General features: G+C 38.7%; 3 protein-coding genes across 20 annotated transcripts; 1 reads left to right on the forward strand and 2 right to left on the reverse strand.

Annotated features, from left to right (window-relative positions):
• LOC306873634 (GTPase IMAP family member 9-like) lies at positions 1-2,625 on the reverse strand. Of its 3 annotated transcripts, none has more exons than XM_079423061.1 (4): positions 2,407-2,625; positions 1,561-1,673; positions 1,421-1,457; positions 1-1,257 (listed from the first exon to the last, which is right to left on the reverse strand). In XM_079423061.1, exons 1-4 carry the CDS (start codon positions 2,423-2,425, stop codon positions 431-433), a joined length of 996 nt encoding a protein of 331 aa, XP_079279187.1. In that variant the 5' UTR covers positions 2,426-2,625; the 3' UTR covers positions 1-430. The 3 variants fall into 3 exon arrangements, with proteins under 3 accessions (XP_079279187.1, XP_079279186.1, XP_079279188.1); XM_079423060.1 differs by having other exon boundaries at positions 2-1,269; positions 2,407-2,470; XM_079423062.1 differs by having other exon boundaries at positions 8-1,257; positions 1,561-1,610; positions 2,407-2,459.
• A 1,316-nt stretch (positions 2,626-3,941) lies between these two features.
• On the forward strand, positions 3,942-16,839 carry LOC306873975 (uncharacterized protein). 16 transcript variants are annotated; one of them, XM_079423612.1, is made up of 13 exons: positions 3,942-4,103; positions 4,319-4,758; positions 5,042-5,076; positions 6,171-6,272; positions 6,389-6,425; positions 6,810-6,917; positions 7,606-7,683; positions 7,767-7,940; positions 8,102-8,152; positions 12,386-12,464; positions 12,548-12,662; positions 12,753-12,852; positions 15,029-16,838. In XM_079423612.1, exons 2-13 carry the CDS (start codon positions 4,364-4,366, stop codon positions 16,005-16,007), a joined length of 2,253 nt encoding a protein of 750 aa, XP_079279738.1. In that variant the 5' UTR covers positions 3,942-4,103; positions 4,319-4,363; the 3' UTR covers positions 16,008-16,838. The 16 variants fall into 16 exon arrangements, with proteins under 16 accessions (XP_079279738.1, XP_079279734.1, XP_079279732.1 ...); XM_079423608.1 differs by having other exon boundaries at positions 4,004-4,103; positions 4,880-5,076; positions 15,029-16,648; XM_079423613.1 differs by having other exon boundaries at positions 4,030-4,205.
• Positions 16,840-17,098: 259 nt separating this feature from the next.
• On the reverse strand, positions 17,099-19,815 carry LOC306873841 (uncharacterized protein). The gene is made up of 2 exons (XM_079423341.1): positions 19,644-19,815; positions 17,099-18,441 (listed from the first exon to the last, which is right to left on the reverse strand). Exons 1-2 carry the CDS (start codon positions 19,715-19,717, stop codon positions 17,802-17,804), a joined length of 714 nt encoding a protein of 237 aa, XP_079279467.1. The 5' UTR covers positions 19,718-19,815; the 3' UTR covers positions 17,099-17,801.
• Positions 19,816-25,403: the final 5,588 nt, after the last annotated feature.

Consider the following 25,403-nt stretch of genomic DNA (forward strand, 5'->3'; position numbering starts at 1 on the left):
TATGTCAAATAATATTTTTAATATTTCTTGCGTTTTCATGATTCATTGCAAAACAGTATTGTACAGTACTTACAGTACAGTACTTAAACAGTAAAGCAAAACAAGCAAATGAAGTCACAAGGTGTATATACATACATATATATATATATATATAGGATCTCACACACACCAAAAAATCTCAAGTACAACTTAAAAAATTTAAGTCCTTCATTTATATAGAGCTTGCAATACAGAGACACATTTCACCTTCATATACCCGCCTTCAAATTATTAAACTTTCAGATTTCATATTCACCAGAATACACAGTGTAGACATGCTTTGTTTCTATTTATTAATAACTCATTGTAAAGTAAATATCAAATAAAAAAATCAATCATGAGATTTTTCAGTACCCTCTTTCCCTAGCCACATGGTCCGTTTTCACATAGGTCACCATAAGAATTTACTTAATTCTTTAATTATAGTAGTGACCAAGCGGATCAAATATGGAAGGTCAATCTCTGCTTTGATTCTTGCTTCCTCTTCATATTTATTGTTTAACTTTGCTACTGCTTTTTCATAGGCCTCATCCTGAAGTTGAGCCCTCAGATCTTCTATTTCCCTCCTTCTCTGCTCCTCATTCTCCTTCAGGATACGTTGTTTCAATTTCTCAATCTCTCTTTCTACCCTTTCAAGCATCTCACTGGTGTAGTATTGACCACCATTCCCCGTGACCATTTTATCAATCTGGTCGAGCAACTGATTGACCTGTTCAGGGTTTTGTTCTTTATTGTTGAACACATGGTATCGTCCACTGCATGTTTTGATGAAATTGAGCAGTTTTGGGTTGTCCCGCACAAATGTGTGAATGTTTTTGTCCTCCAGTCGATCTCCATGAGTGAACAGTGCCATGATGTAATTGGAGGATTCCTCACCAAAAACTGTTTGGATAATTCTTATTGCTTTTGCCTCTTCATCTGTGAATCTGCCCAGCTGAATCACAACCAAGAAGACATGTGGACCAGGAGCAGAGAGAGGGATACAGCGTTTAATTCTGTTGACCACTTCCTCTGTAGTTAGGCTGGTGTCAAACAAACCCGGAGAGTCAATAACGGATACTTTTCTGCCATTTATTCTTGCATGATATTTTTCACACTCCCCGGTCACAGAGGAGGATGATATCTCAGAATTGAAAACCTTTTTTCCCAGGATTGTGTTGCCTGTTGCACTTTTTCCTACCCCTGTTTTTCCAACTAAAAGAATCCGGAGTGGATCACCTGGAAGATGCACTGTACATTAACAAGAATCATATCATTTTTTCAAACTATCTATTTAAAAGAACAATGAAATGTACCTATATTAACCTATTGTAATACTATTCATCATCCACCTTTGTGTTGTAAAATTTATATATAAAAAGATAACAAATAAATAACTTACCTACATCATCCAAATCTTGTTTTTGTTGCTTGAAGATCTAAAAATGATTAATATAATGTTACAAATTGTATCACATTTGGCAGCTGATACTGTTAAAAAGATAATCAGCTTACAGTGAAAAAATACACACTCAAGCATACCTGAATCCCTAATGCAATAGCAGGGACAATTATACATAGTATCAGTAGTTCTGGGGAAAAAAATGCATCCCAAGACTTTGTTGTTGATGGTCCAGAAGAAGTGTCCCGCACAGCTAAAAAGAAACTCATGGTATATATATATACAGTATATATATATATATATATATATATATATATATATATATATATATATATATATATATATATATATATATATATATAAATTAAATATATAACCATTAAATATATAAATATATAATATATATATATTTATATATATATATATATATATATATATATATATATATATATATATATATAATTACACTTTGCTACAATGTAAAGCAGTGAGTGTGTATTTATTTATTTATTTAATATGTTGATTGATGCAGTGAAGGGGAGACAGGATATTACTGTGGAGACATACTGCTGTGAAATCTCCTTTTATGAGGCAAAATTTTATCAAGCAAAGTTTTAGCAAACAACAACAACACTTACAAATTCCAATTTCCCCAGCAGTTATTACTGGAATATTTGTCTATTTAATAAATATTCCATATAGCCTTTGACCCCTGAACAATGTCATTTCATGTCATAGACAGTTTTACACTAAGTTTCACCTTACAGTTTTTATGATTTCTAATTTATCTTGTATCACACCAACTCTGTTTGGTAACTTACTGCTACTGCTTTAAATCAAGCTTCAACTGTCTATAAACGATTGCTCTCATTAAAATCACTCAAAAGGCTGTAAATAGTTTTTTATGAAATAGCTAGCTACTATCAGCAGATTTCTTCTTTTCAATGCAAACAGTTGATATAAACCATTTAAAAGTTACAACTCACCTCTAAATGAAGAGCACATTGTGTATGTGTAGATGTAAACTGGGTTTCGTTTTTGTTTCCTATTAAAGGTTTCGTTTACTCATAAAACTTGCTAAAATGAGTCTTGCTTTACTGGAAGGGTTACTGGTGTAGACTACCATCTACAGGAGACAAGACGCCACAGCATGATAATAAGACTTGATTTAGTCAAGCAGCTGATGCTGTTTAGTTAATATAGGTACACTTATTTTGTTCCTAACAAAACGTTTCACACAAAAAGAAATTAATAGTAGTTTTTTTTTTATGTAACAACAACAATAATAATAATTATTATTATTATTATTATTTTAAAATCTACTATTTATTTTTTTTTTGTGAACATTTTATTATTATTATTGGCAAAATTATTGAGGTGGAAATGATGCCACCTACGCAGTGATAATTATAGCACATTATAGTGAAAATTTTAAAATATATATAATATATTTTATTATTATTTTTTTTTTTAATTTCAGTTGAATTAAATGTACATTTTTTACATTTTAATTAATTATTCTTTTTAATTAAAAAAAAAAATAATCGTGTTTATATTCGATCTATAGTGGTGGCCAAAATTATTAGAACACTGGTATTTTCACCATCTAAAAAAAACTGGTTTTAAGTCAGTTATTTCTATCTCTTGCTGTAGTGCATCAGAAGGAAATAGCAGTTTACATTTCCAAACGTTCATTTTGCCATTAATTGTAATAATCCAGTTAGATTTTTGTTTGCACAAGGAGTCTGACAACAGCCAGTGCTCCACACAGAAATCTGATCTAAAACTTTTAACAGTACTGTAGATTTGCAGGTATGTTTCTTGAAGCATTCTGGAGACGTTGCCACAGTTCTTCTGGATTTAGTCTGTCTCAGTTTGTTCTGTTTCTTCATGTCATTACAGACAGACTGGAAGATGATCAGATCAGATCTCTGTGTGGAGCACTGGCTGTCAGACAAAAATCTCACTGGATTATTACAATTGGTGGAAAAATAAATGTTTGGAAATGTAAACTGATATTTCCTACTACACTATAGCAAAGATAACTGACTTAAAACCATTTTTAGCTGGTGAAAACACCAGTGTTTTAATAATTTTGACCACCAGTGTAGATCATCAACCTTGTAAACATTCAACAGTTCAAAGCTTGATGATGGATTTTCATAGCAGCCTGTAAGATTTAAAGTCTGCGTCTGAGACCATACAAATCTATACATATAAATCTGAAAAAGCAGGAAAAGTCTAAAATAAATGATCAAAAATAAATAATAAAGGCATGGTAAGAGTTCTCGAGTTTTATTGGGATTTTCGTGTAATAAAAAGTTAAATACTGTTAGTATTAATAAACAGAATTGACGTTTACACTTTTTCTGAGCATTCTGGTATCTTATAATTTAACTACCATTATATTATTAAAAGGTAAGAGACTGCGATTCTCTGCAAATGTGCTATGAGAGTCTCCTACCACGCCATATCCTTCAATTTAAAGTACATCTGGACCGCCGCTGGTTATTTGTATTCCGCACAACAGCTTTTGTAGGTCAGTGGAAACAGACACATATTCAGCCGCAGCGCTGTGTGTCGCTGCGGCTTTCTCTCGACTTAAAGGAGACGCAACAAAGAGCGACAGCAGTGGGCCCTGCTAACAGCGTGGCTTACTATAGCTTTAAGAACTTAAAATGGGGTATGGGTCTTTAAAATGAATCTTGCACAGTTATTATAGAGATGATAGACTAAGTTTTCTATTTATACAACTTACATTTTTGCACTCGATTTGCAAAGAGAAGTAAGAGCGTCCATTGAAATATGTTTGACAATCGGATCGGGGCCTTAAGCAACCCAACATTTTTAATATTTTATGCCTCCTGTTTATTTCAAGCTATGTTTCATTTTGTTAAGCATTTTTGAGGCGTCCTGAAGTACGAGAAAACAACTTTAGCGGAGATGGAGCCGCAGCTGTCGAACAACAAAGAGGAGGTGGAGAATGAGGCGGCCCTGGAGAAATCCGCGGGGCAGAGTACCGCATCCACCCCGTGCAGGGCATTTAGAGGACGGGGCGACGGGTGTCTGAAGACCGAAGGGACTCGCCCACCCGAGACTAACGGAGCTGCGACAAGCGTGGCGGGATCCGGGCGGGTTTTACGGGACAGGTCAACGCGAGCGATTCCCGTGTGGAGGCAGAGCGATATCGGGGAGAACCGGGGTGAAGTGACACGCGACGCTGCGGCGAATCGCCGGAGGAAAGCGAAATGCCCGCGGCGTAGGAAGAGCGCAGCAGCCGCTCACGGTTCATCGGATGCGGCCAGACAGTTCAGCGTCGACTGCGTCCTGTCGGATGAGTACGTGCGCTTTTTGAGCTTCTAATATACATGACATGTTTTAGAGCACAATAACAAGGCCTCGCTTGTGCAGGTCTTAATAATTAGGCATGGCATTTCTGTGTTACTTTCACACATTTAGACATGATGCTGACAGACGGCAGTGTTTACATTTGCACTAGTGAAAGCAGATGTGTTTCTAAGAGAGTAGTTGGGCAGAATAAATCACGCACCCTTTGACACTGGAAGGATGATCTGAAAGATGAGACATGATAAATCAGCCTGTTTCTCCGTCTTGTGACAGGTTTGAAGAAAACAAGGATGCGCTGGTTAATCGAGGTATTTTAAATGACATTTATTTTGTTAATGAGCAACAAAAAAAACGAGTGTTCTAAAAGTGACTATTGATTAGATACTAGTGCGTATTCTAATATTTACATTTGAATTATGAATAAGAATTATTCAACTGAATTGTTATTGTTAACGAAGAACTTTTTTGCCATTAAATTCTGTGACGCTTTGTGACTTAAGTACACCAAGTATAGTATAGATATCAAGTATTCACTTTCGACTAGTTTGTTACAGTTTGGCTGGTAACTATCAGGTTCTAGTACTAACTAGTGACTTTCCCCCAATAGTAACCATCTATTTTAGCTTTACAGGTAGTTATTTATTTGATATACTTGTACCTGCATTATCACAAACAATGACTTGTCAGAATAGCTGCTTTATAGTTCAAATTAAACATGTTACTGCTAGTTATATTTGGGACACAAACTACTAGTAGTAATAGTAAGTAGGTACTAGTGCGTATTTAATTAGTACTTGTAAAACTGGAATCGATACCAGCAACCATTGGAACACAAACTAGTAGGTATCGAATAGTTATCTGAATATCTGGTAACTACAATAAGGCTCACTTTGTTAACATTAGTTAACATTCATCAGTCTCAGTTACTATAAATTTAAATATTTACTAATACTGTTCACTATTAAAATCAAAGGTTTTATCTATTAATATTATTTAAAGGATCTGAGCTAATATGAATGAATAATGAACAGTTGTACTTTTGTTAACTAATGTTAACAAAGTAGTAAATGTGTTAAGGAGCCTTATTGTAAAGTATCACTGAATATTTAAGTCAGTTATAGAATTCTTTGGCAAAAATTGCAATATGTAACCAGGAAGAGCTAGTTATTATTGGGATATTGACTATTACCAAAGAAACACACTAGTATGTAATGAATATGTACTAGTGACAAATTGAATAGATGTACTCACTGTTAGATTAAGTACTAGTATCTAACATAATAGTAATTTAATGTACAAAAACCTATAAAGAGATACTAGTTAGTTTTAAGGAATAAATGCTAAAGCAGTTTGCCTTAGGATGTGATCTGATTCTGCTTCATGTGACTGTGTTCTCTTCCAGCGGCCCGCGGCAGACGGGTGCAGGTGCGCTCAGGGGCCCGCACCTGCCGGGGCTCGCCTAGGACTGTGTTTAAAATTGAGCCAGAAATGGACATTGACTATGGTATGCTGCTGAGCTTTTAATGTAGTAGACTGAACGGGTCCACTACAAATGCTTGATCAAATACACCACAAAACGTATAAATAAATAACTATAATGGTTGCACATTTTGCTTGCAGTGGAGGCCAATAAAGCGGTCGAAAAGACAGGAACAAGGTGATTGTTCAGTTATCTTGAGAACACATGGACACTTTCTCATGAAAGACCCCATGAAATCAAAGTTAGAGTTTTGTGGTTTTATATGCATTTAATATGCATAGCGTTTCTATTCCATGACAAAATGGACCAAAACTATCTTGCATTACCAAATGTATTCAGATTTCTGTACTCCACTTAGCAAAAGCCGGTAGTGCATCTTCTAAGCTGTGACGTCAACTTAAGGCTATTGGCTGTTTGTTAAAAAAAGGCAAGACCAGTTTCAACACTGGAAAGAAAACAGTGCTCGTCAAGCCATTTCGTGGGGTCTTTAAAGACACTGATGGCTGCTAGTGTTTTGGAGTTGCTCTAACAAGCCCTATGTTTGTTACTGCCATATTTTAGTGTGGAGAAAAAGGAAGAGGAGAGCATGGATGATGATGTTGTAGAAGAGGAAGAGTGTCCATTTGTGGATGACCCAAAAGATGAAAGCTTCCTACCCTATTCACATAGGTAATGTTGTACCTTGTGTATATATACTGATTGACGTCATTTGGAATTGACACTAATATAGTTTTAGAGCCTTGACCATTGTTTCATTTCATATATGACGGACATCTAATGTTGTGTTATAGGATGATTACTGTAATCAGTCAATGATAAAATGAAAGGTGTGAATTATTCAGACTTGTCAGGATTTCCAGTATCACGGAAAACCTGTAAATATCAGGGAATTATAAAATTGGGATTTCCAGGTCAAGAAAAGTAATTGAAATATCAAAAAAATGTCACGATAAAGACTATTTCTATATAAAACATCAGTTTTTCTAGTCATGGTAATCGAAAACTCATTTCTATCTGTGAAAAAATTGTCAGTTCTTTGTTGATTTATCTATGCCTTTTGTTAAGCTTAGAAGAAACCTGTAATTATTGTATGGAAATACTGAGAGTGTTGGGTGGTGTTCTAAATATACATGCTGCAAGTGTCAAGCGTAATGTAGCATGTACAATGATACTGCCTAGAGTGTCTTGATGAATAATCTAACAGTTATTGCATTGGTGCATTGCATACATGTATGTTTTCTTTAAGAAAAGTTAAATAAAGTGCTTAAAAAATATGGAAACACTGCTTTATTTCAGTCATGTATTAGATTATGTATGCTGATTATGGCTTGTTGCCAATGTTTCTTTTGTTCAACAGTGATGAAGAGGATGCCATAAGCAGTGATGAAGATGTCCCTTTTAGAGATGACGAGAATGACGAGAGCTATGATCCTAAGTATGAGAAGTGTGTTTTTCTGTCTGTCTTCTGGATGTCTCGTCTCCTACACCCCTCTACATTTCTGTTGTATTTCTGTGCAGGGAAATTCCTAAATTGAGGCGCAGACCCCCTACTAGACAGACAGAGAAGAAAGACAAGGCTGCAACGCAAGAGACTGCAACAGAGCAAGAGGCAGAGATAAAAACTGAGGGAGGGGAGAGCACAGATGTGCAGACCAGTGCTGAAGTTGAGGAAGGTGCCGAGCCACCCAGGAAGTGAGTCAGTGATGTTGTTTTGTATGTTTGTGATGGAAACACAACTTGAAACCCCTGCAACAAAATGTTTACTTGTTAGGTTTATAGTCTTACTTAAACGTTCTCACTTAAACACTCACTTAGTGATAAACAAATATTGACTTTCTTGTTTTTTGTTTTAGAAGAGGGCGAAGAAGGAAAGATGATAAAAGTCCTCGTCTTCCTAAGAGAAGGTAACAAAGCATCTCATATTGAATGCTGAAAACAGTCCTAAAACATGAGTAGAGCTATATCCATCTCCCTTTTTATTTAGAATACAAAAATTGGCAAGAATATTTATATATTAAATAAATATATACATGTTGTCGTTTTTGTTGTATCTGCTGGCTGGAAAGTGTTAACAAAGCTTTTGTAAATAAAGTCTGAATTCTTAGGATAATTAAAAAAAAAAAAAAAAACTGTATAATTGGTCATGGAAAATTCTTTGAAATTTATATAGTCGGTATTCATTTTTATAAAAATTTTTAGTTTTGGACTTAAAATATGCTGTGTTTAGTGCCAAAAAATTTGTAGTCGTCACAAACCAATTAAAAAATCATGGACAATTAAAATTCATTGTTCAAGAAGTGTTGCTATCCTGATTATGGCTATAATTATGACAGTGTATAAATGATATATATATTTAATATTTATTCAAGTTCTGTACAATCAAATGACATTGTTCTTTTTACAGATGTGTTGAAATTATTTTTTGTAATAAGTGACAGCATGCCATGTTTTAATTTGTAACGGGAAGATTTTATATATATATATATATATATATATATAATAATAATATACACAGAGCTGGGTAGTAACTGATTACATGTAATCTGGATTACGTAATCAGATTCCAAAAATTAAGTACTTGTAATCAGAGTAAATTACATTTTAAAATACTCGTAATCAGACTACAGTTACTTTTTTATGGAGTACATGATTACATATTATTTACACAATAGCAATAAATTATTCATAAATCATTGATTCCCCCTAATTTCTCTTTTTCATCTTTTAAATTTTCCTTTCTAAAATAGTCTACTGAATATATACTTATTATATATGTATAAGTCCAGTCTTGCGGACATTCACCCAAAGATCAGTCATTAGTCAGGTGGCGACAGCATTTGACCACTGGATTTACAAAAATCATTTCAGGTTTAAGAAGGGTTTCAACATTGCATCAACTACTGATGAACACATTCATTTTTATTTGAATTATTATTAATTATAACTAATTAAAATGCACATATTCACGTTATTTCTTAGATACGTGTAATGCAGGCATTCCAAAACTTTTTGTCATCTAATCCTTATTCACCAAATATATTTGCTTTAAGTACCCCTGAGATTTTAAAATAAATATTTCAATAATTAAGTATCACATTTGCATGTTCACGGTTTCTTTGATGTTGATTTAATGATCACATGGAATGCAGGTAAATAAAAATATTTAATCTTTTTTAGTAAGTGTTTTATTTAAAACAAAGACTATAGAAACACAAAGACTGTTCAGTCCTATACTTATGAATGGGAGAAACTGCAACACGCAATATGGAGGAATAGTCCCACCTTCGAAATGAAAGAGTCAAATTTCCCAAAGAAACCTGACTAGACTAACCAATGCATATGCACAGTATAAGCAGGTTATGACTCCGCATGTGCATTGGCTGGTCTAGCCTGAAAAATAAGCTTTTTAAACGCTATTTGAGTATAAGAAACAACATTCATGGGGCAATTAATTTCAGATTTTTGTTGCTGATTTGACATAATGTGAGTTCAGCGAGCAGTTTTTGAGATTTCAGGATTCCCCTGTTCATTAAGATTGTCTTGTATGAGCTGACTGGAGGCGTTGCAAATATGGCCGCCAAGTGAAGAGACTTTCCTCGAAAGGGAGTTCAAATGAAAAAAAAAAATTAAAAAAAGGGAGTTTGTTTTAAAATTATTTATTTTAATTTAATTTTTTTATGATTTAATTAATTGTCACCTTTTCATTAAACTCACAACCCACCTGCAGTTCCTTTACGAACCCTAGTTTGGGAAACTGTAATATAATGTTTAATGCACTTGAAATGACAAAGAATGGAACAAGTTTTCTTACTCTTTGCATTTTTTACATCATTATGGTACAAGATAATGCTATTTAAATCAATGTGATAAACGAGTTAAATCAAAAGTAATCTGATTATATTACCTAAAATGTGTAATGTAACAATTACGTTACTGACTACAATTTTTGTCATGTAATCTGGAATCAGTAACAGATTACAATTTGTAAGTAATCTACCCAGCTCTATATATATATATATATATATATATATATATATATATATATATATATATATACATATACATATACATATACATATACATGCATACAGGTGCAGTTCAAAAAATTTGAATATCGTGAAAAAGTTCATTATTTTTTGTAATTTATTTCCAAAAGTTAAACTTTCATATATTCTAGATTCGTTACATATAAAGTAAAACATTTCAAAAGTTTTTTTGTTTTAATTTTGATGATTAGAGACCTTAAAGCTCATGAAAGTCAAAAATCCAATATCTCAAATTATTAGAATATTTGCGAATATCAATCAAAAAAAGGATTTGCACAACAGAAAAGTTCTTTAAAGTATGTTCATTTATGCACTCAGTACTTGGTCGGGGCTCCTTTAGCACAAACTCCAGCATCAGTGAGGAATGGCATGGAAGCGATCAGCCTGTGGTTCTGCTGAGGCACTATTGAGCCTTCAGCTCGTCTGGATTGTTGGATCGACTGTTTCTCATCTTTCTCTTGAAAATATCACGCAGATTCCATATGGGTTCAGGTCAGGCATGTTGGCTGGCCAATCAAGTACAGTAATATCATGGTCAGCAAGACCAGGACTAAGAACAGGAAACAGAGGCTACAATACGCACAGGCTCACCAAAATTGGACAATAGAAGATTGGAAAAACGTTGCCTGGTTTGATGAGTCTCGATTTCTGCTGCGACATTCAGATGGTAGGGTCAGAATTTGGCATAAAGAACATGAAAGCATGGATCCATCGTGCCTTGTCTCAACGGATCAGGCTGGTGGTGGTGGTGTAATGGTGTGGGGGATATTTTCTTAGCACACTTTGAGCCCCTTAGTAGCAATTGAGCATCGTTTAAACGCCACAGTCTACCAGAGTATTGTTGCTGACCATGTCCATCCCTTTATGACTACAGTGTACCCATCTTCTGATGGTTACTTCTAGCAGGATAATGCACCATGTCACAAAGCTCAAATCATCTCAGACTGGTTTGTTGAACATGACAATGAGTTCACTTTACTCAAATGGCCTCCACGGTCACCAGATCTCAATCCAATAGAGCACCTTTGGGATGTGGTGGAACGGGAGATTCGTATCATGGATGTGCAGCCGACAAATCTGCAGCAACTGCGTGATGCTATCATGTCAATATGGACCAAAATCTCTGAGGAATGTTTCCAACACCTTGTTGAATCTATCCCACGAAGCAACGTGTACCTAATAAAGTGGCGCGTGTGTGTGTGTGTACACACTTATCAAGGATGTATTTATTCAATCAAAAATACAGAAAAAAACAGTAATATTGTGAAATCTTATTCAATTTCTAATATTGGTTTCCTATTTTAATATACTTAGAAAATAGAAATAGAAACAGCGCTGAATTTTCAGCATCATTACTCCAGTCTTCAGTGTCGCATGATCCTTCAGAAATCATTCTAATATGCAGATTTATTATGAGTGTTGAAACTGTTGGGCTGCTTCATATTGTTTTTTGGAACATGTGATACTTTTTCTTTGATGAATACAAAGTTAAAAAAGGGCAGCATTTTATTCAAAATAGAAATCTTTTCTAACAATATATGTCTTTACTATGACTTTTTATTCATTGAACACATCCCTCCTGAATAAAAGTATTAATTTCTTAAATAAAAAAAAAAAGTACTGACCCCAAACTTTTGAATAGCATTGTATATTGTAACACAAAATTTATTTAAATAAATGCTGTTTTTTTAACTTTTTATTAATCAGAGAATCCTAAAAATATATATATCACCGGTCCCAAAAATATGAAGCAGCACAACGGTTTCCAACATTGATTATAAATGATTTCTGAAGGATCATGTGACACTGAAGACTGGAGTAATGATGCTGAAAATTCAGGTTTGATCACAGAAATAAATTACATTTTAAAGTATATTAAAATAGAAAACTGTTCATTTAAATTGCATTAATATTTCACAAAAAAAATCTGTATTTTTAATCAAATAAATACAGCCTTGATGAGCAGAAGAAACTTCTTTAAAAAACATTTCAAAACTTACTGATCCTAAACTTTTGAGCGGCAGTGTATATATGTGTGTGTGTGTGTGTGTATTCCTATTTTAACTGGTGATCATTTGTTCTTGTACTCAGGAAAAAGCCGCCGGTGCAGTATGTGCGTTGTGAAATGGAAGGATGTGGTACAGTGCTGGCCCATCCACGTTACTTACAGGTACAAACCTAAACTAGTGTTTTCCTCACTGTCTAACACACATTTTAGAACTGAAGCCTTTCTATTGTCTTTCTCTCTTGCAGCATCACATTAAATACCAACACCTGATGAAAAAGAAGTATGTCTGCCCTCATCCCTCATGCGGACGGCTCTTCCGGCTGCAGAAACAACTACTGCGGCATGCCAAGCACCACACTGGTAAGATAAACACATCCAGTGCAAAGCTTGAAATAGTTATCGTGAAGTGTCTTTGGTTGGGTGGCTTTTTCAAAGTACAGTCTGTTTCAGATCAGAGAGACTATATCTGTGAGTTCTGTGCTCGCGCCTTCAAGAGCTCTCACAACCTGGCTGTGCATCGAATGATACACACCGGAGAGAAACCACTGCAGTAAGTCAATTCTCTGCTGCTTACACACTACTGCATACATACTTTTATCACAAAATGAGTTTTTATCCTCAAATCATGCAGATCTAGAATGCATGTATATTTTGATCATATTTCTTTTCGCAAGCACATTTGATAAATTCCAAACAATATCAGTCTTAATAACTGCTATTGATTTTGTATAAAATTAGCTGTTAAACCAAGTATTAAACCACCAGGATCCCCAGTGCCACTTATTATGAATAAGTTGAAGTCCCATGAAATGCATGAAAGCCGATTTTTTTTTTATTTATTTATTTTTTTTTATTTATAGGTGTTTTTCACTTCCAGTCCTCATTAACAAATAGTCATGGCCAAAAATATCGGCACCCTTGGTAAATATGATCAAAGAAGGCTGTGAAAATGAATCTGCATTGTTAATCCTTTTGATCTTTTATTTAAAAAATTCACAAAAATCTAACCTTTCATTGGATAATAAGAATTTAAAATGGAGGGAAATATCATTATAAAATAAATGTTTTCTCAAATACACGTTGGACACAATTATTGGCACCCCTAGAAATTCTTATGAGTAAAATATCTCTGAAGTATATTCCCATTCATATTCACAATTTTGAGCACTCCAGCGTGATTATGAACATGAAATTATCCAGCCATGGCTTCCTGTTTCACAGAAATCTAAATAGGAGGGAAAACAAAGCCCAAATTCCCTTAATCATCCATCACAATGAGAAAAAACATATAATATATTTATGATGTGCAGCAAAAGATAATTGAGCTTCACAAATTAGTGAAGTGGCTTTAAGAAAAGAGCTAGAGCAGTGAAAATTCCCATTTCCACCATCAGGGCAATAATTAAGAATTTCCAATCAACATAAAATGTTACGAAACTGCCTGGAAGAGGACATGTCTATATCGTCCTAATGCACTGTGAGAAGGAGAGTTTGGACTGGCTTCTATGGTCAAATGAAACTAAACAAATGAGCTTTTTTGCAGCAAACACTCAAGATGTGTTTGGTGAACATGGGGATAACAAGTACCCCATGTGTACAATGAAATATACTGCTGTGTTTTTGATGTTGTGGGCCTATATATCTGCTGGAGGTCCTGGACATCTTGTTTAGATACATGGCATCATGGATTTTATCAAATACCAACAGATAAAAAATCAAAAAGTGACTGACTCATGTTTGGATCTTCCAACCGTACAACAATCCAAACACAAACCTCAAAAACAACACAAAAATGGGTCACTGAGCACAAAGCCAAGCCTCTGCTATGGCCATTCCACTCCTCTGACCTGAACCCTGTAGAACATGAGTGAGGTGAACTGAAGAGAAGAAGCACCGTCATGGAGCTGGGAATCTGAAGGATCTGGAGAGATTCTGGATGAAGGAATGGTCTCTGATCTCTTGTCAGGTGTTCTCTAACCTCATCTCAGGCATTATAGGAGAAAATTTAGAGATGTTAAACTGGCAAATGGAGGTTTCAAGAAGTATTGAATAAAAGGGTGCCGTTGATTGTGTCCAACGTGTATTAGAGAAAAACATTTATTTCATAATGATATTTCCTCCCATTTTAAATTCTTATTCAATGAAAGGTTAGGTTTAATTTTTTTAATAAAAGATCAAAAGGATTAACAATGCAGATAAATTTTCACAGCCGCCTTTGATCATATTTACGACGGGTGCCAATATTTTTGGCCATGACTGTATGTGTCATTTATAAATGATTACATACAAAATTAAGTAATTATTAAGATTTATATGATTATTTGAAATTGGTCAAATGTGGAGCAAACATGGAGGAGCAAAACATAGCGGACAGTTCAGGCCACCAAATCCAGCGTGTTCTGATGTAGAGAAGGAAGGATGTTGAAGGGGAAACATGGAAGATCGTGAAATGGCCGTTATTTGTCACCCTCCTACACGCTCTGAAGTGAAATTATATATATATATTGTATGTAATTGCTTTAACTTTTGGTTGCTTTGTGGAATTGTCACTACCAGGGAAACTGTTTTAGTTGTCATGTTGCATTTTTAACTTTTAACACACAAAACATGACACACTTCCCATTTGACATTATATAATAGTCAAATAACATGTTCTCCACTGTAGTTATTTCCCGGATCTATTGAAAAAATTACACTAAATTTGAAGCTTCTCATTTCCTTTCTAGGTGTGAAATCTGTGGTTTCACTTGCCGTCAGAAGGCCTCCCTTAACTGGCACATGAAGAAGCACGATGCAGATGCCACGTACCAGTTCTCCTGCAGCATCTGCGGCAAGAAGTTCGAAAAGAAGGACAGTGTGGTGGCTCACAAAGCCAAGAGCCACCCCGAGGTGCTCATTGCCGAGGCCCTGGCCGCCAATGCCGGAACCCTAATCACCACTCCTACCGGAGTCACCTCGCTGCTGGAGACCTCCACGGGTTCCATGCAGACAGAGCAGGTGGTCCCTGAGGCCCAGGGGAGCTCTGCCATACCAGCGGGTCAGGTGGGTCCAGTGATGCTTGTGGATCAGGATCACCAGCTACACACCATGCAGGTACCGATGGCCCTGGCCTTGTCCTCGACAGAAGAGGAAAACAGCGCTCCTTCACAGCAGACTTCCGCTCACTCTCTGCAGATGCCACTACAGTTCGTCTCGCCGCAGCAACACCAAATCCAGCAGCTACCCATTCAGCCCTCCACGACCAGCGTCACTCAGCAGGCCGCTTTGGTCCAGCAGCTGCCCGTTCAGTCCTACAGCCCTCAATCCCAGATTGTCCACATGGCCTTCAGAGCTCTTCCTCAGCAGCAGCTCCCACTGGTTTCTGTTGCACAGCAGTTGCCTCTTCAAACCACCCAGCCACATCAAAACCAGACCTTCTCTAGGCCCCCAAGCCACAACCCGGCTCCCAATACTCCCCTTCTATCCCAAACCCTGCCTGAGGCGTCCGCCGACTCCCAGAGCGTTTTGGGATTTGGGAGCAATCCTGCCTCCTCATCATCTACATCTCCCCAGTCTTCCACTACTCCCTCAGAGACGAGACAAGTGGTCTGGGGGGGAGATGGGACTAATGAGAATGGAAGTGGGGGTGGGGTTTGGGAGGCAGCCGGAGAGGATCCAAACATGACAGACAGTTCAGACGGCCAAATACAGCGTGTTCTGCTGTAGTGAAGGAAGGATGTTGAAGGTGTAACATGGAAGATAGTGAGATGACTGTTATTTGTTGCGCTCCTACACGCCCTGAAGTTAAATATATAGAGTCATAAATATATTGTATGTAATCGCATTAACTTTTGGTAGCTTTGTAGAAATGTCTGTACCAGGGAGGCTGTGTCTTGAGTTATTATCATTGTTCATTTTGTATATAAACAGTTATAGTCCCCTCCTACAACCACATCTGTTTTGTGTGTGTGTGTGTGTGTTGTTTTGTGTCTATAGATGCTTCCACAGACCTTTCTTCACTTAGACCAGGGGTTCCCAAACATCTTCCTGGACTCTGGAGCCTCTCCAACACTGCATATTTTGCATGTCTCCTTTGTCTGACACACTCATTTCGGGTCTTGGAGTTGAATCAGGTGTGATTGATAAAGGAGACATGCAAAATGTGCAGTGTTGGAGAGGCTCCAGGAACGAGTTTGGGAACCCCTGACTTAGACTGTGTGAGTAAAGCCATGTGTAAGCAAACTTGTGCCATCATGTGGCTTGAATAGGTACTGTAGAAATTAGGGATGCACGCATCCATATTACAGATAAGCTGATCATTTTCATGTTATGGTCAATATTAAAATTCCATTCTATTTTGTCTAAATAAATTTAAAATAAAACACTAAAAACAAATCAGCAGTTTTAAATGTTACAAGTGACTTTTTATGCATCACTACAAAAATATTCATTTTGTAATATTAAATTATTAGTGTTTTTGAACTTTAACTGATCATTTGATGGCAAAAGTAATATAAAGGCAGAAAATATAATAATGGCTGATAAACACTACTTTTCAAAAGTTTGGTGTAGTATTTGTTTTTTTTAATGCAATTAACGCTGATATTGTTAAATACTGGTACAATTAAAACTGTTTTCTATTTTAATACATATTAAAATTTATTCCTGAGATGGCAAAGCTGACTTTTCAGCAGTCATTACTCTTCAGTGTAACATTATCATTTAGAAATAATTCTAATATGGTGATTTGGTGCTCAAGAAACATTTATCATAAATGTTGAAAACCCTTGTGCTGGGTAAACCGGGATACTTTTTTTCCATGATTCTTTGATGAATATGAAGTTTAAAATAACAGCACTAACTTGAAATATACTTTGTTACATTGTTCATAAATATTAATTTAATGCATCCTTGCTTAATAAATGTGCTCATTTCTTTCAAAGAAATCTAACTGCCTCCAAACTTCTGAACATTAGTGGATATCAAATTTAAACTTATAGCTATCAATTTTAGGAAAATAAATCTCTAATATCACCAGTAACCGATACAACACCAATTTATATAGTGCAACCCTAGGTCAAATGAACCATAATAGAAAAAAAGGGACACTTAAATTTGAAAATACATTGATACATATTATTTTGAGAGTCATCAAAAACACAATATGTATACTTACATTTATTGTTTCAAAACCTTAGAATTAGACTAATGTAGGATTAAAAAGTGGGGCTTTTGGAAGCCAAATAAGACCCAAATAAATGCCATTTTAATAATGACATCTATTCCTTACATTTTTAAGAAGAATTTTCACAAGTCTCTCTCTGCTAGTATTGACCACATCACCTTTATCTACAAAACAAAAACCTCTGGAGAAAATCTGTAACACATTTTACAGACTAATTATCACAAACTCATCAGTAGCATATTAATTCAATAAATATAACGCAGCACCGTGGGTGTTTTTCACATAAAAGTAAGTTGTTACCCAAATTATGTCATACAGACAGAAAGTTTAGTATTTTATGGTTGTGAGAGTCTGGCATACTGCTTGAGTGCACGTTTTGGTGGAATGAGAGAATCATTCACCCCCACTCTTCTCTTATTTCGCTGCTCATTGTCTTTCTCTCCATCTGTCTCTGCGTCTTCCTCACAAGAAGCCAGCGGACCATCATTGTGTGAAACTGTAACATTGTCTTTTGGTCCACTGTCAGAGGTGACCACATGGTTACTCTGCAGATCGCTGTCATGTGCGAACTTGCAACGGCTTCCAAAGCGGCAGCGGCCATCCTTCCTGTAGGCCACACAAATGCGCTTACCGTCAATCTGGGTGGGGCGAGCTTGTAAAGTAAGAGGTACATGTTTCTGTAGGACATTCAGCCGCTCCTCAGCCAGCTCTTTGAATGGATTAGCAAACACACTGCTGCCTGGAAGCGCTCCACCTGAGCTGGATCCTCCCAGAGGTGGAGGAGGGAGCTTGTGAGTGTGAGGACGGACGGAGAGAAGTGGCAAGGGCTCGGAAAAGGAGCTGTCAGCAGTGGGCGGCGCCTCTTGATCCTCGTTCTCTGGACCAGATTCAGACTCACTGGAAAGCGATTCCGACTCCAACAGGAAATTACGGCTTTTCGTCTTCTCTACAGTGCATTCTGTCTTTTTGAAGGACCTAAGCAGAAATAATTAAAGATGTTTATCTAAAAAGTGATATTTGATCATTCTCAGCTCATTAAAGGAAGAACTGACCTTTCTTCATTCTGTAATCATTTATTAATGAAAGTGAATGGTGACCACTACTGTCATATTTTTTTCTAACTTTTAGTACGTCCTTTCTTAGTTTACACAAACACCCTTATCACTCTTGTGAAAAAGAAGCACAGTTTCTCATACCTTACTTTTTTAAAGTGAAATAATACACTTTAAAAGAATGTACTTAAGTGTGAACTGAATATAATGTTTTGAGCACTTGACTGCAATTAAATAAAAAATATATTATAGTTTAAATCTATATTAAATTGAATTAGTTGAACTTAAGAGTGCTTTTTTAATCCACTAAAGTAGAATTTAAGAACATCTATATGTCATTTCATAATTACTTCTATTCTTCTTTGAAATATGGTTCAAGTGTACTAACTAATATACTTACAAGCATATATTCTAAACTAAAATATGCTTTAATTATTTCTATTGAAATTTGTATGTCATGTATTTAAATATATTTGTATTTATTTAATTTAAAATGTGGTAACTTTAAATGTAATATCAAATAGCACACTACAGTTCAAATTAGAATCAAGCTGTGCTTTAATATGTGAACACATCAAAATAATCTGTAAAACACAACAACAAATGTGAGTTAAACTTTCAATTTGACATTATTACAAAGTGCACTTTTAAGAAAGCATACTCCAAGTGGATTTTTATTTTTATCTGCAAATTAAAAAATATACCTTTAAACCAGAAAATGAGTTATTGTAGTACAATTAGTTCTTTACCACATCATTTGAATTTTCAGTATTAAATTACAGGACTTGGCTTCAGAATACAGTCGTATGGACTACTTTTATGGTGCTTTTTGTCCTTTGTGGAGCTTAACAGCCCCAGTCCCCATTCACTCTTATTCAGTTCAAATTATGAAGATAAACGTTTTTATATAATTTTGTTCCACTGAAGAATTCGTGTTGGTTTGACACCATGGTGAGTAACGTTAACGTTAATTTTATTTTTGGATGAGCTATCCTTTTAAGATTTAAGCTCGTGGAAGCTACTCTTTACACTTGGCTTTCTCAATTTAAAAACTCCTATACTGATTAAAAACGGATATTATAAATAATGTAACGTTATTTGTTTATTTAATTATGAATCACTTACTCCTTCGTATTGTCTTCTCCTTTCTCTTCATCCTCTGACTCGGATGAAACCCCGTATCCCACAAGCGAATTCATATCGACTTATAAACAAGTTATTGAGAACTGAGATCCAAATTCTTTGGAAAACCTGGATATCGAAGATCGTTTGTTTATCGGAAGTCAGATTTTCTTCTGGGTCCCAAACAGATTTTCGTGGCAATGAAAAGGAAATTAATGTGCCACCGCGAGGCGTGGAGTGGTATTGCGACAATAATATCAACACGAGCATTAAAAAGTTTTTGTTCATTAAAATAAACAATAATAAAAAATAAAATTGAAATATTAAATCAAATACTTAAACATAAAAATGCTAAATTAATGCTGAAATAAGAAATGTTTTTTGATAACTAAACGAAATAAACTATTTTGACGTTTTAAAATTAGGCTACTAAAACTAAATGTGAAATAAAGACAAAAAATATATATCAAAATAACAAAAGCACATAACAAAATTACTAAAACATTCTCCTAAAAATTCTAAAATAGGCCTAAATTGAAATGTAAATTAAACTTTAATTAAAATTAATTTTAAAAAATCATATATTCAAAGTATTAATAATACATTGCAATAAATATTATATAAATAATACTAAAATAATACGGAAGTCTTTCAAAACAGACCTAATACACCAAGAGACATGCATCATTTACAGTGGGCACTGATGGGACATGACTTTTTTGTCCCCACTATGGAACAACTTTGTCAGCAAGTGTTATAATGGATGGCGATTCGGCACTGAATTTTATTTTTAATATTTAAGATGAGTGTTCAACAGTGTATATCTTCTTTCATGCAGTCTACAAACAGAGCCACGTTCTGATCTATCACTTTTCCACAGCTTCTAGTGAAACCACAATGCTAAAAATGTTTCATATCACTTAATATACATCAACTGACAATAAGAAGGCACATTTAAATTAAATATATCACATATAGGCAGGGATTACATGTGAGTATGCATATATAATATGTGTGCCATATGGCCTACACAAGCTATATGGCAACATCAAAGTCTACAGAGTGTTGTCACTGTCACAAGCGACTGTCACGGTTCATGAATTCACTGGTTTCTTCATGTCTCGTGTATTGTTGTTCTCTGTGTGTGTGGGTGTGTGTGAGTGGGCGTGACCGCTCACTCCAGTCATCAGCACGCCAGCTGATCTCAATTCCTGCACCAGCTGCTGCCAATCTACTCACCTATAAAGTCTCACCGCACTTTCCTCTCCTTGTCAGATCGTTGTTGATGTCCTCTGTGTCGTTCCCCGTGTGCCGTCTGCTTCAGTGTTCCTGGTCATCGTCTGTCTGGAGTCTTCGTGGGTTTCGTCTCGTCTGGATGTTCACCGGCACTGGATTCACCGTCATCACTCGTTGGACATTCACCGGCACTGGATTCACCGTCATCACTCGTTGGACATTCACCGGCACTGGATTCACCGTCGCCACTCTTCACCACCACGCTGTTCATCGTGTCCCTGCGCCACCATCCCATCCGAGAGACTGTGCTGTGTTCGTGTCATCTGACTATTAATAAATACTTACATTGTTTCACCTGCATCTCTGCTTCCTCCTTCCAGTGTCGTGACAGAACGATCTGACCTACTATGGAAGCAGCAGGTGGAACTATTTCTTCGCGGGAGGATTTTCTAAGATCCAGCGTCTCTCGGATGGATGCCCAGGAAAAGAGCATGAAGGAGTCGGGACAGGCGATTCGTGCTCTTGTGGCGCAGGTGTCTGAGCTCACCCAGCAAATGCAACATCTACAAAATCCCGCTGCGCCACCCACACCGCCAGCTCCCTTCATACCATCGGAGAGCGTCTCCCAGTCAGAGCCCCGCCTACCAACTCCGGAACTATACAGCGGTGAGCCGAACTTTTGTCGTGCCTTTCTGACTCGCTGTGCTATGCATTTCTCCCTGCAGCCCAAGACCTTTGCCAGCGAGCAGACCAAGGTGGCATTCGTGCTCACGCTGCTGACTGGGAGAGCAGCACTATGGGGAACAGCGGTGTGGGAGAACCAGGATCCATGCTGCGCCTCGTTTCAGACACTCTCCGCCGAGATGAAGAGAGTGTTTGACCGCGCGGTCGCTGGGAGAGAAGCCGCGCGGATTCTGGCGGATCTCAATCAGGGGGAGAGATCCGTCTCTGACTACTCCATCGAGTTCAGGACCTTGGCGGCAGAGTGTCAGTGGAACGAGGAGGCGCAGTGGGATATGTTCCTGCATGGGCTGGCTGATCGCGTCCAGAAGGAGATCTATGCCCTGGACCTACCCCCCACACTCAATGGGCTTGTCGATCTGGCGTTGCGTGTAGACTCCCGACTCTCTCGAGTCGAGCGGCGGAGGTTACCCGCTCGACTTCCTGGGGAGACGTCTACACCACGAGCCAGCGGCAGGGACGCGGTCAGTCCCGTCTACGATCACGAGCCCATGCAGGTCGGGCGAGCTCGGCTTTCCCGGGAGGAGAAGGAGAGGCGGAGATCCCAGGGCTTGTGCCTGTACTGTGGCACGGCAGGACATTTCGCCTACAACTGTCCAGTAAAAGGGGCAAGCCCGGCAGTAAGTCTGAGGCTACTGTCGGGTGGGATCTCCGCTGAGAAGACCTCATCGACATCTACACTCCTCCCGGTAAGACTACGATGGTCAGCCCACACTCAGGACTGTCACGCACTGCTGGATTCTGGGGCTGAGGGTAATTTCATGGACTCTGCTTTTGCACATAGGACTCAAGTTCCCCTTCGACCCCTCACACAGACCATCGCAGTTCACGCCCTCAATGGCCAAGCCCTTCCCATCATTTCCTTCACCACCGGACCCGTCACACTCATTGTATCTGGCAACCACTCTGAAACCATCTCCTTCTACATTCTGGACTCCCCCCTCGCACCCATTGTTTTAGGTCACCCCTGGCTCACCAAGCACAACCCCAGAATCGATTGGCAGCAGAGAACAGTATCGGAGTGGAGCAGTAAATGTTATGAGTCTTGTCTTATGTCTGCTTGTCCGTCTGTTTCTGTTTTTACGTTTCAGGAGGAGGCAGTGGATTGGTCAAACGTGCCCACGGAGTATCACGACCTGAAGGAGGTGTTCAGTAAGTCTCGTGCTGCTTCTCTCCCTCCGCATCGTCCCTATGACTGTGCTATAGAGTTACTGCCAGGTACGTCTCCGCCTAAGGGCAAGTTATATTCACTTTCTGTTCCAGAGAGAGAGGCTATGGAGAAATATATTTCTGATTCTCTAGCAGCGGGGTTCATCCGCCCCTCCTCTTCTCCAGCGGGGGCGGGGTTCTTTTTTGTGGGGAAGAAGGACGGATCCCTGCGACCTTGTATTGATTACCGGAGACTGAACAACATCACGGTAAAGAATACTTATCCTTTGCCGTTAATGTCTTCAGCCTTCGAGAGATTGCAGGGAGCGTCTATTTTCACAAAATTGGATTTACGTAATGCTTATCATTTGGTCCGCATTAGGAAGGGGGATGAGTGGAAGACTGCTTTTAACACCCCTAGGGGGCACTTTGAATACTTGGTCATGCCCTTCGGGCTGTCCAACTCCCCAGCGGTCTTCCAGGCACTCGTCAATGACGTGCTGCGAGATATGGTAGATCAGTTCATATATGTTTACCTGGATGACATACTGATTTTTTCTTCATCTCTCCAGGAACATGTGCAGCACGTCCGGCGAGTGCTTCAGAGGTTGCTAGAGAATGGGCTTTTTGTCAAGGCGGAGAAATGCGCTTTTCATGCACAGTCGGTTCCTTTTCTAGGGTACATTGTGTCGTCCGAGGGAGTGCGCATGGATCCTGACAAGGTTAAGGCTGTGGTGGAGTGGCCAAGTCCAGATTCCCGTAAGGCCCTACAGAGGTTTCTGGGCTTCGCCAACTTCTACCGGCGTTTTATTCGCAATTTCAGCCAACTAGCCGCGCCTCTGACCGCCTTGACCTCCCCCAGGACTACGTTCAGGTGGTCAGACGCAGCTGAGGCTGCGTTTGCCAAACTGAAGGGCCGCTTCGTTTCAGCCCCCATCTTAGTCACCCCTGATCCATCACGTCAGTTCGTGGTGGAGGTCGATGCGTCAGAGGTGGGGGTAGGTGCAGTGCTATCCCAGCGCTCTCCGGCGGACGACAGAATGCATCCATGCGCGTTTTTGTCCCATCGTTTGTCCCCTGCCGAGAGTAATTATGACATTGGTAACCGAGAGTTGTTGGCAGTCAAGTTAGCATTGGAGGAATGGCGTCACTGGTTAGAAGGGTCGGGGGTACCTTTTATCGTATGGACCGATCATAAGAACTTGGAATACATTAGAACTGCCAAAAGATTGAACTCCAGGCAGGCTCGGTGGGCACTTTTTTTCGGACGTTTTGATTTCACTCTCTCGTACCGCCCGGGTTCCAAGAACATCAAACCCGATTCCTTATCACGTATTTTTGACCGTTCCGATCGCCCGTCTACTCCCGAGTGCATTTTTCCAGAGACACTAATTGTTTCCACACTCACATGGGAGGTCGAATCGAAGGTCAAGACAGCCTTACAAGGGGTAACGCCTCCGGTCGGCTGCCCACCGAACCGGTTATTTGTGCCGGAGGGATTACGGTCCGACGTTATTCAGTGGGGTCATTGTTCCAATGTGGCTTGTCATCCAGGAGTCAGTCGCACTACATCTTTAGTCAAGCAACGATTTTGGTGGCCACTTATGGCTCGTGATGTTCACAGTTTTGTTTTGGCTTGCTCAGTTTGTGCCACTGGTAAGACTTCCAATAGACCCCCAGATGGGCTCCTTCAACCGCTGCCGGTCCCTTCGAGACCCTGGTCCCATATCGCTCTAGATTTTGTCACCGCCCTCCCCCCCTCTCAGGGTAACACGGTAGTTTTGACCGTGGTGGACCGATTCTCGAAGGCGGCCCACTTTATTCCCTTGCCCAAATTACCCTCAGCCAAGGAGACAGCGGTAACAGTCGTTGACCACGTCTTTCGGTTACATGGCCTCCCGACGGACGTGGTTTCCGACAGAGGACCCCAATTTGTGTCCAAATTTTGGCGAGAGTTTTGTAAATTGCTGGGTGCTACTGTTAGTCTGTCCTCAGGGTTTCATCCCCAGAGCAATGGTCAAACTGAGAGAGCCAACCAGGATTTGGAGAGAACGTTGCGATGTCTGGTCTCCAAGAATCCTTCCTCATGGAGCCAACAACTGTCAATGGTGGAGTACGCCCACAATTCGTTACCAGTGTCATCTACGGGCCTGTCTCCGTTTGAATGCAGTATAGGTTACCAGCCACCAATTTTTCCTAGTCTGGAATCCGAAGTCGCGGTTCCCTCCGCCCACGCCTTTGTCCAGAGGTGTCATCGCACTTGGACTAGAGCCCGCGAGACTCTACTCCAGGTGGGAGCGCGCACCAAGGCCAAGGCCGATCGCCACCGGTCTAGACCTCCCGTATACGTCGTCGGTTCCAAAGTGTGGCTTTCTACTAAGAACATTCCTCTCCGCTCCGTGTCTAATAAACTTGCTCCTAAATTCATTGGCCCGTTCGCTGTCACCAAGATCATTAGTCCGGTGACAGTCCGCCTCAATCTCCCTCCAGTGTACAGGAGGATTCATCCCGTTTTCCATGTGTCCAAAATTAAACCCGTGTTTTATGCACGCATAAATCCGCCAGCCCCGGTTCCCCCACCGCCGCGACTCGTAGAAGGGGAACCCGCTTATTCGGTCAATCGTATTCTGGACTCTA

This window comes from Barbus barbus (genome assembly GCF_936440315.1).
Source record: "Barbus barbus genome assembly, chromosome: 8".
In the NCBI taxonomy this organism is placed as follows: domain Eukaryota; kingdom Metazoa; phylum Chordata; class Actinopteri; order Cypriniformes; family Cyprinidae; genus Barbus; species Barbus barbus.

Excerpts from the sequence above, each read along its gene's own strand:
- LOC306873841 (XM_079423341.1), bottom strand. The coding sequence starts at position 19,717 with ATGAATTCGCTTGTGGGATACGGGGTTTCATCCGAGTCAGAGGATGAA. Across the intron at positions 18,442-19,643 it reads GGAGAAGACAATACGAAGGA|GTCCTTCAAAAAGACAGAAT; the intron begins GTAAGTGATTCA and ends ATTTCTGCTTAG.
- LOC306873975 (XM_079423609.1), top strand. The coding sequence starts at position 4,364 with ATGGAGCCGCAGCTGTCGAACAACAAAGAGGAGGTGGAGAATGAGGCG. Across the intron at positions 12,663-12,752 it reads GCATGCCAAGCACCACACTG|ATCAGAGAGACTATATCTGT; the intron begins GTAAGATAAACA and ends AGTCTGTTTCAG. Across the intron at positions 12,853-15,028 it reads ACCGGAGAGAAACCACTGCA|GTGTGAAATCTGTGGTTTCA; the intron begins GTAAGTCAATTC and ends TTTCCTTTCTAG.
- LOC306873634 (XM_079423060.1), bottom strand. Across the intron at positions 1,458-1,560 it reads CTATTGCATTAGGGATTCAG|ATCTTCAAGCAACAAAAACA; the intron begins GTATGCTTGAGT and ends AATCATTTTTAG. Across the intron at positions 1,270-1,420 it reads ACAAGATTTGGATGATGTAG|TGCATCTTCCAGGTGATCCA; the intron begins GTAAGTTATTTA and ends GTTAATGTACAG.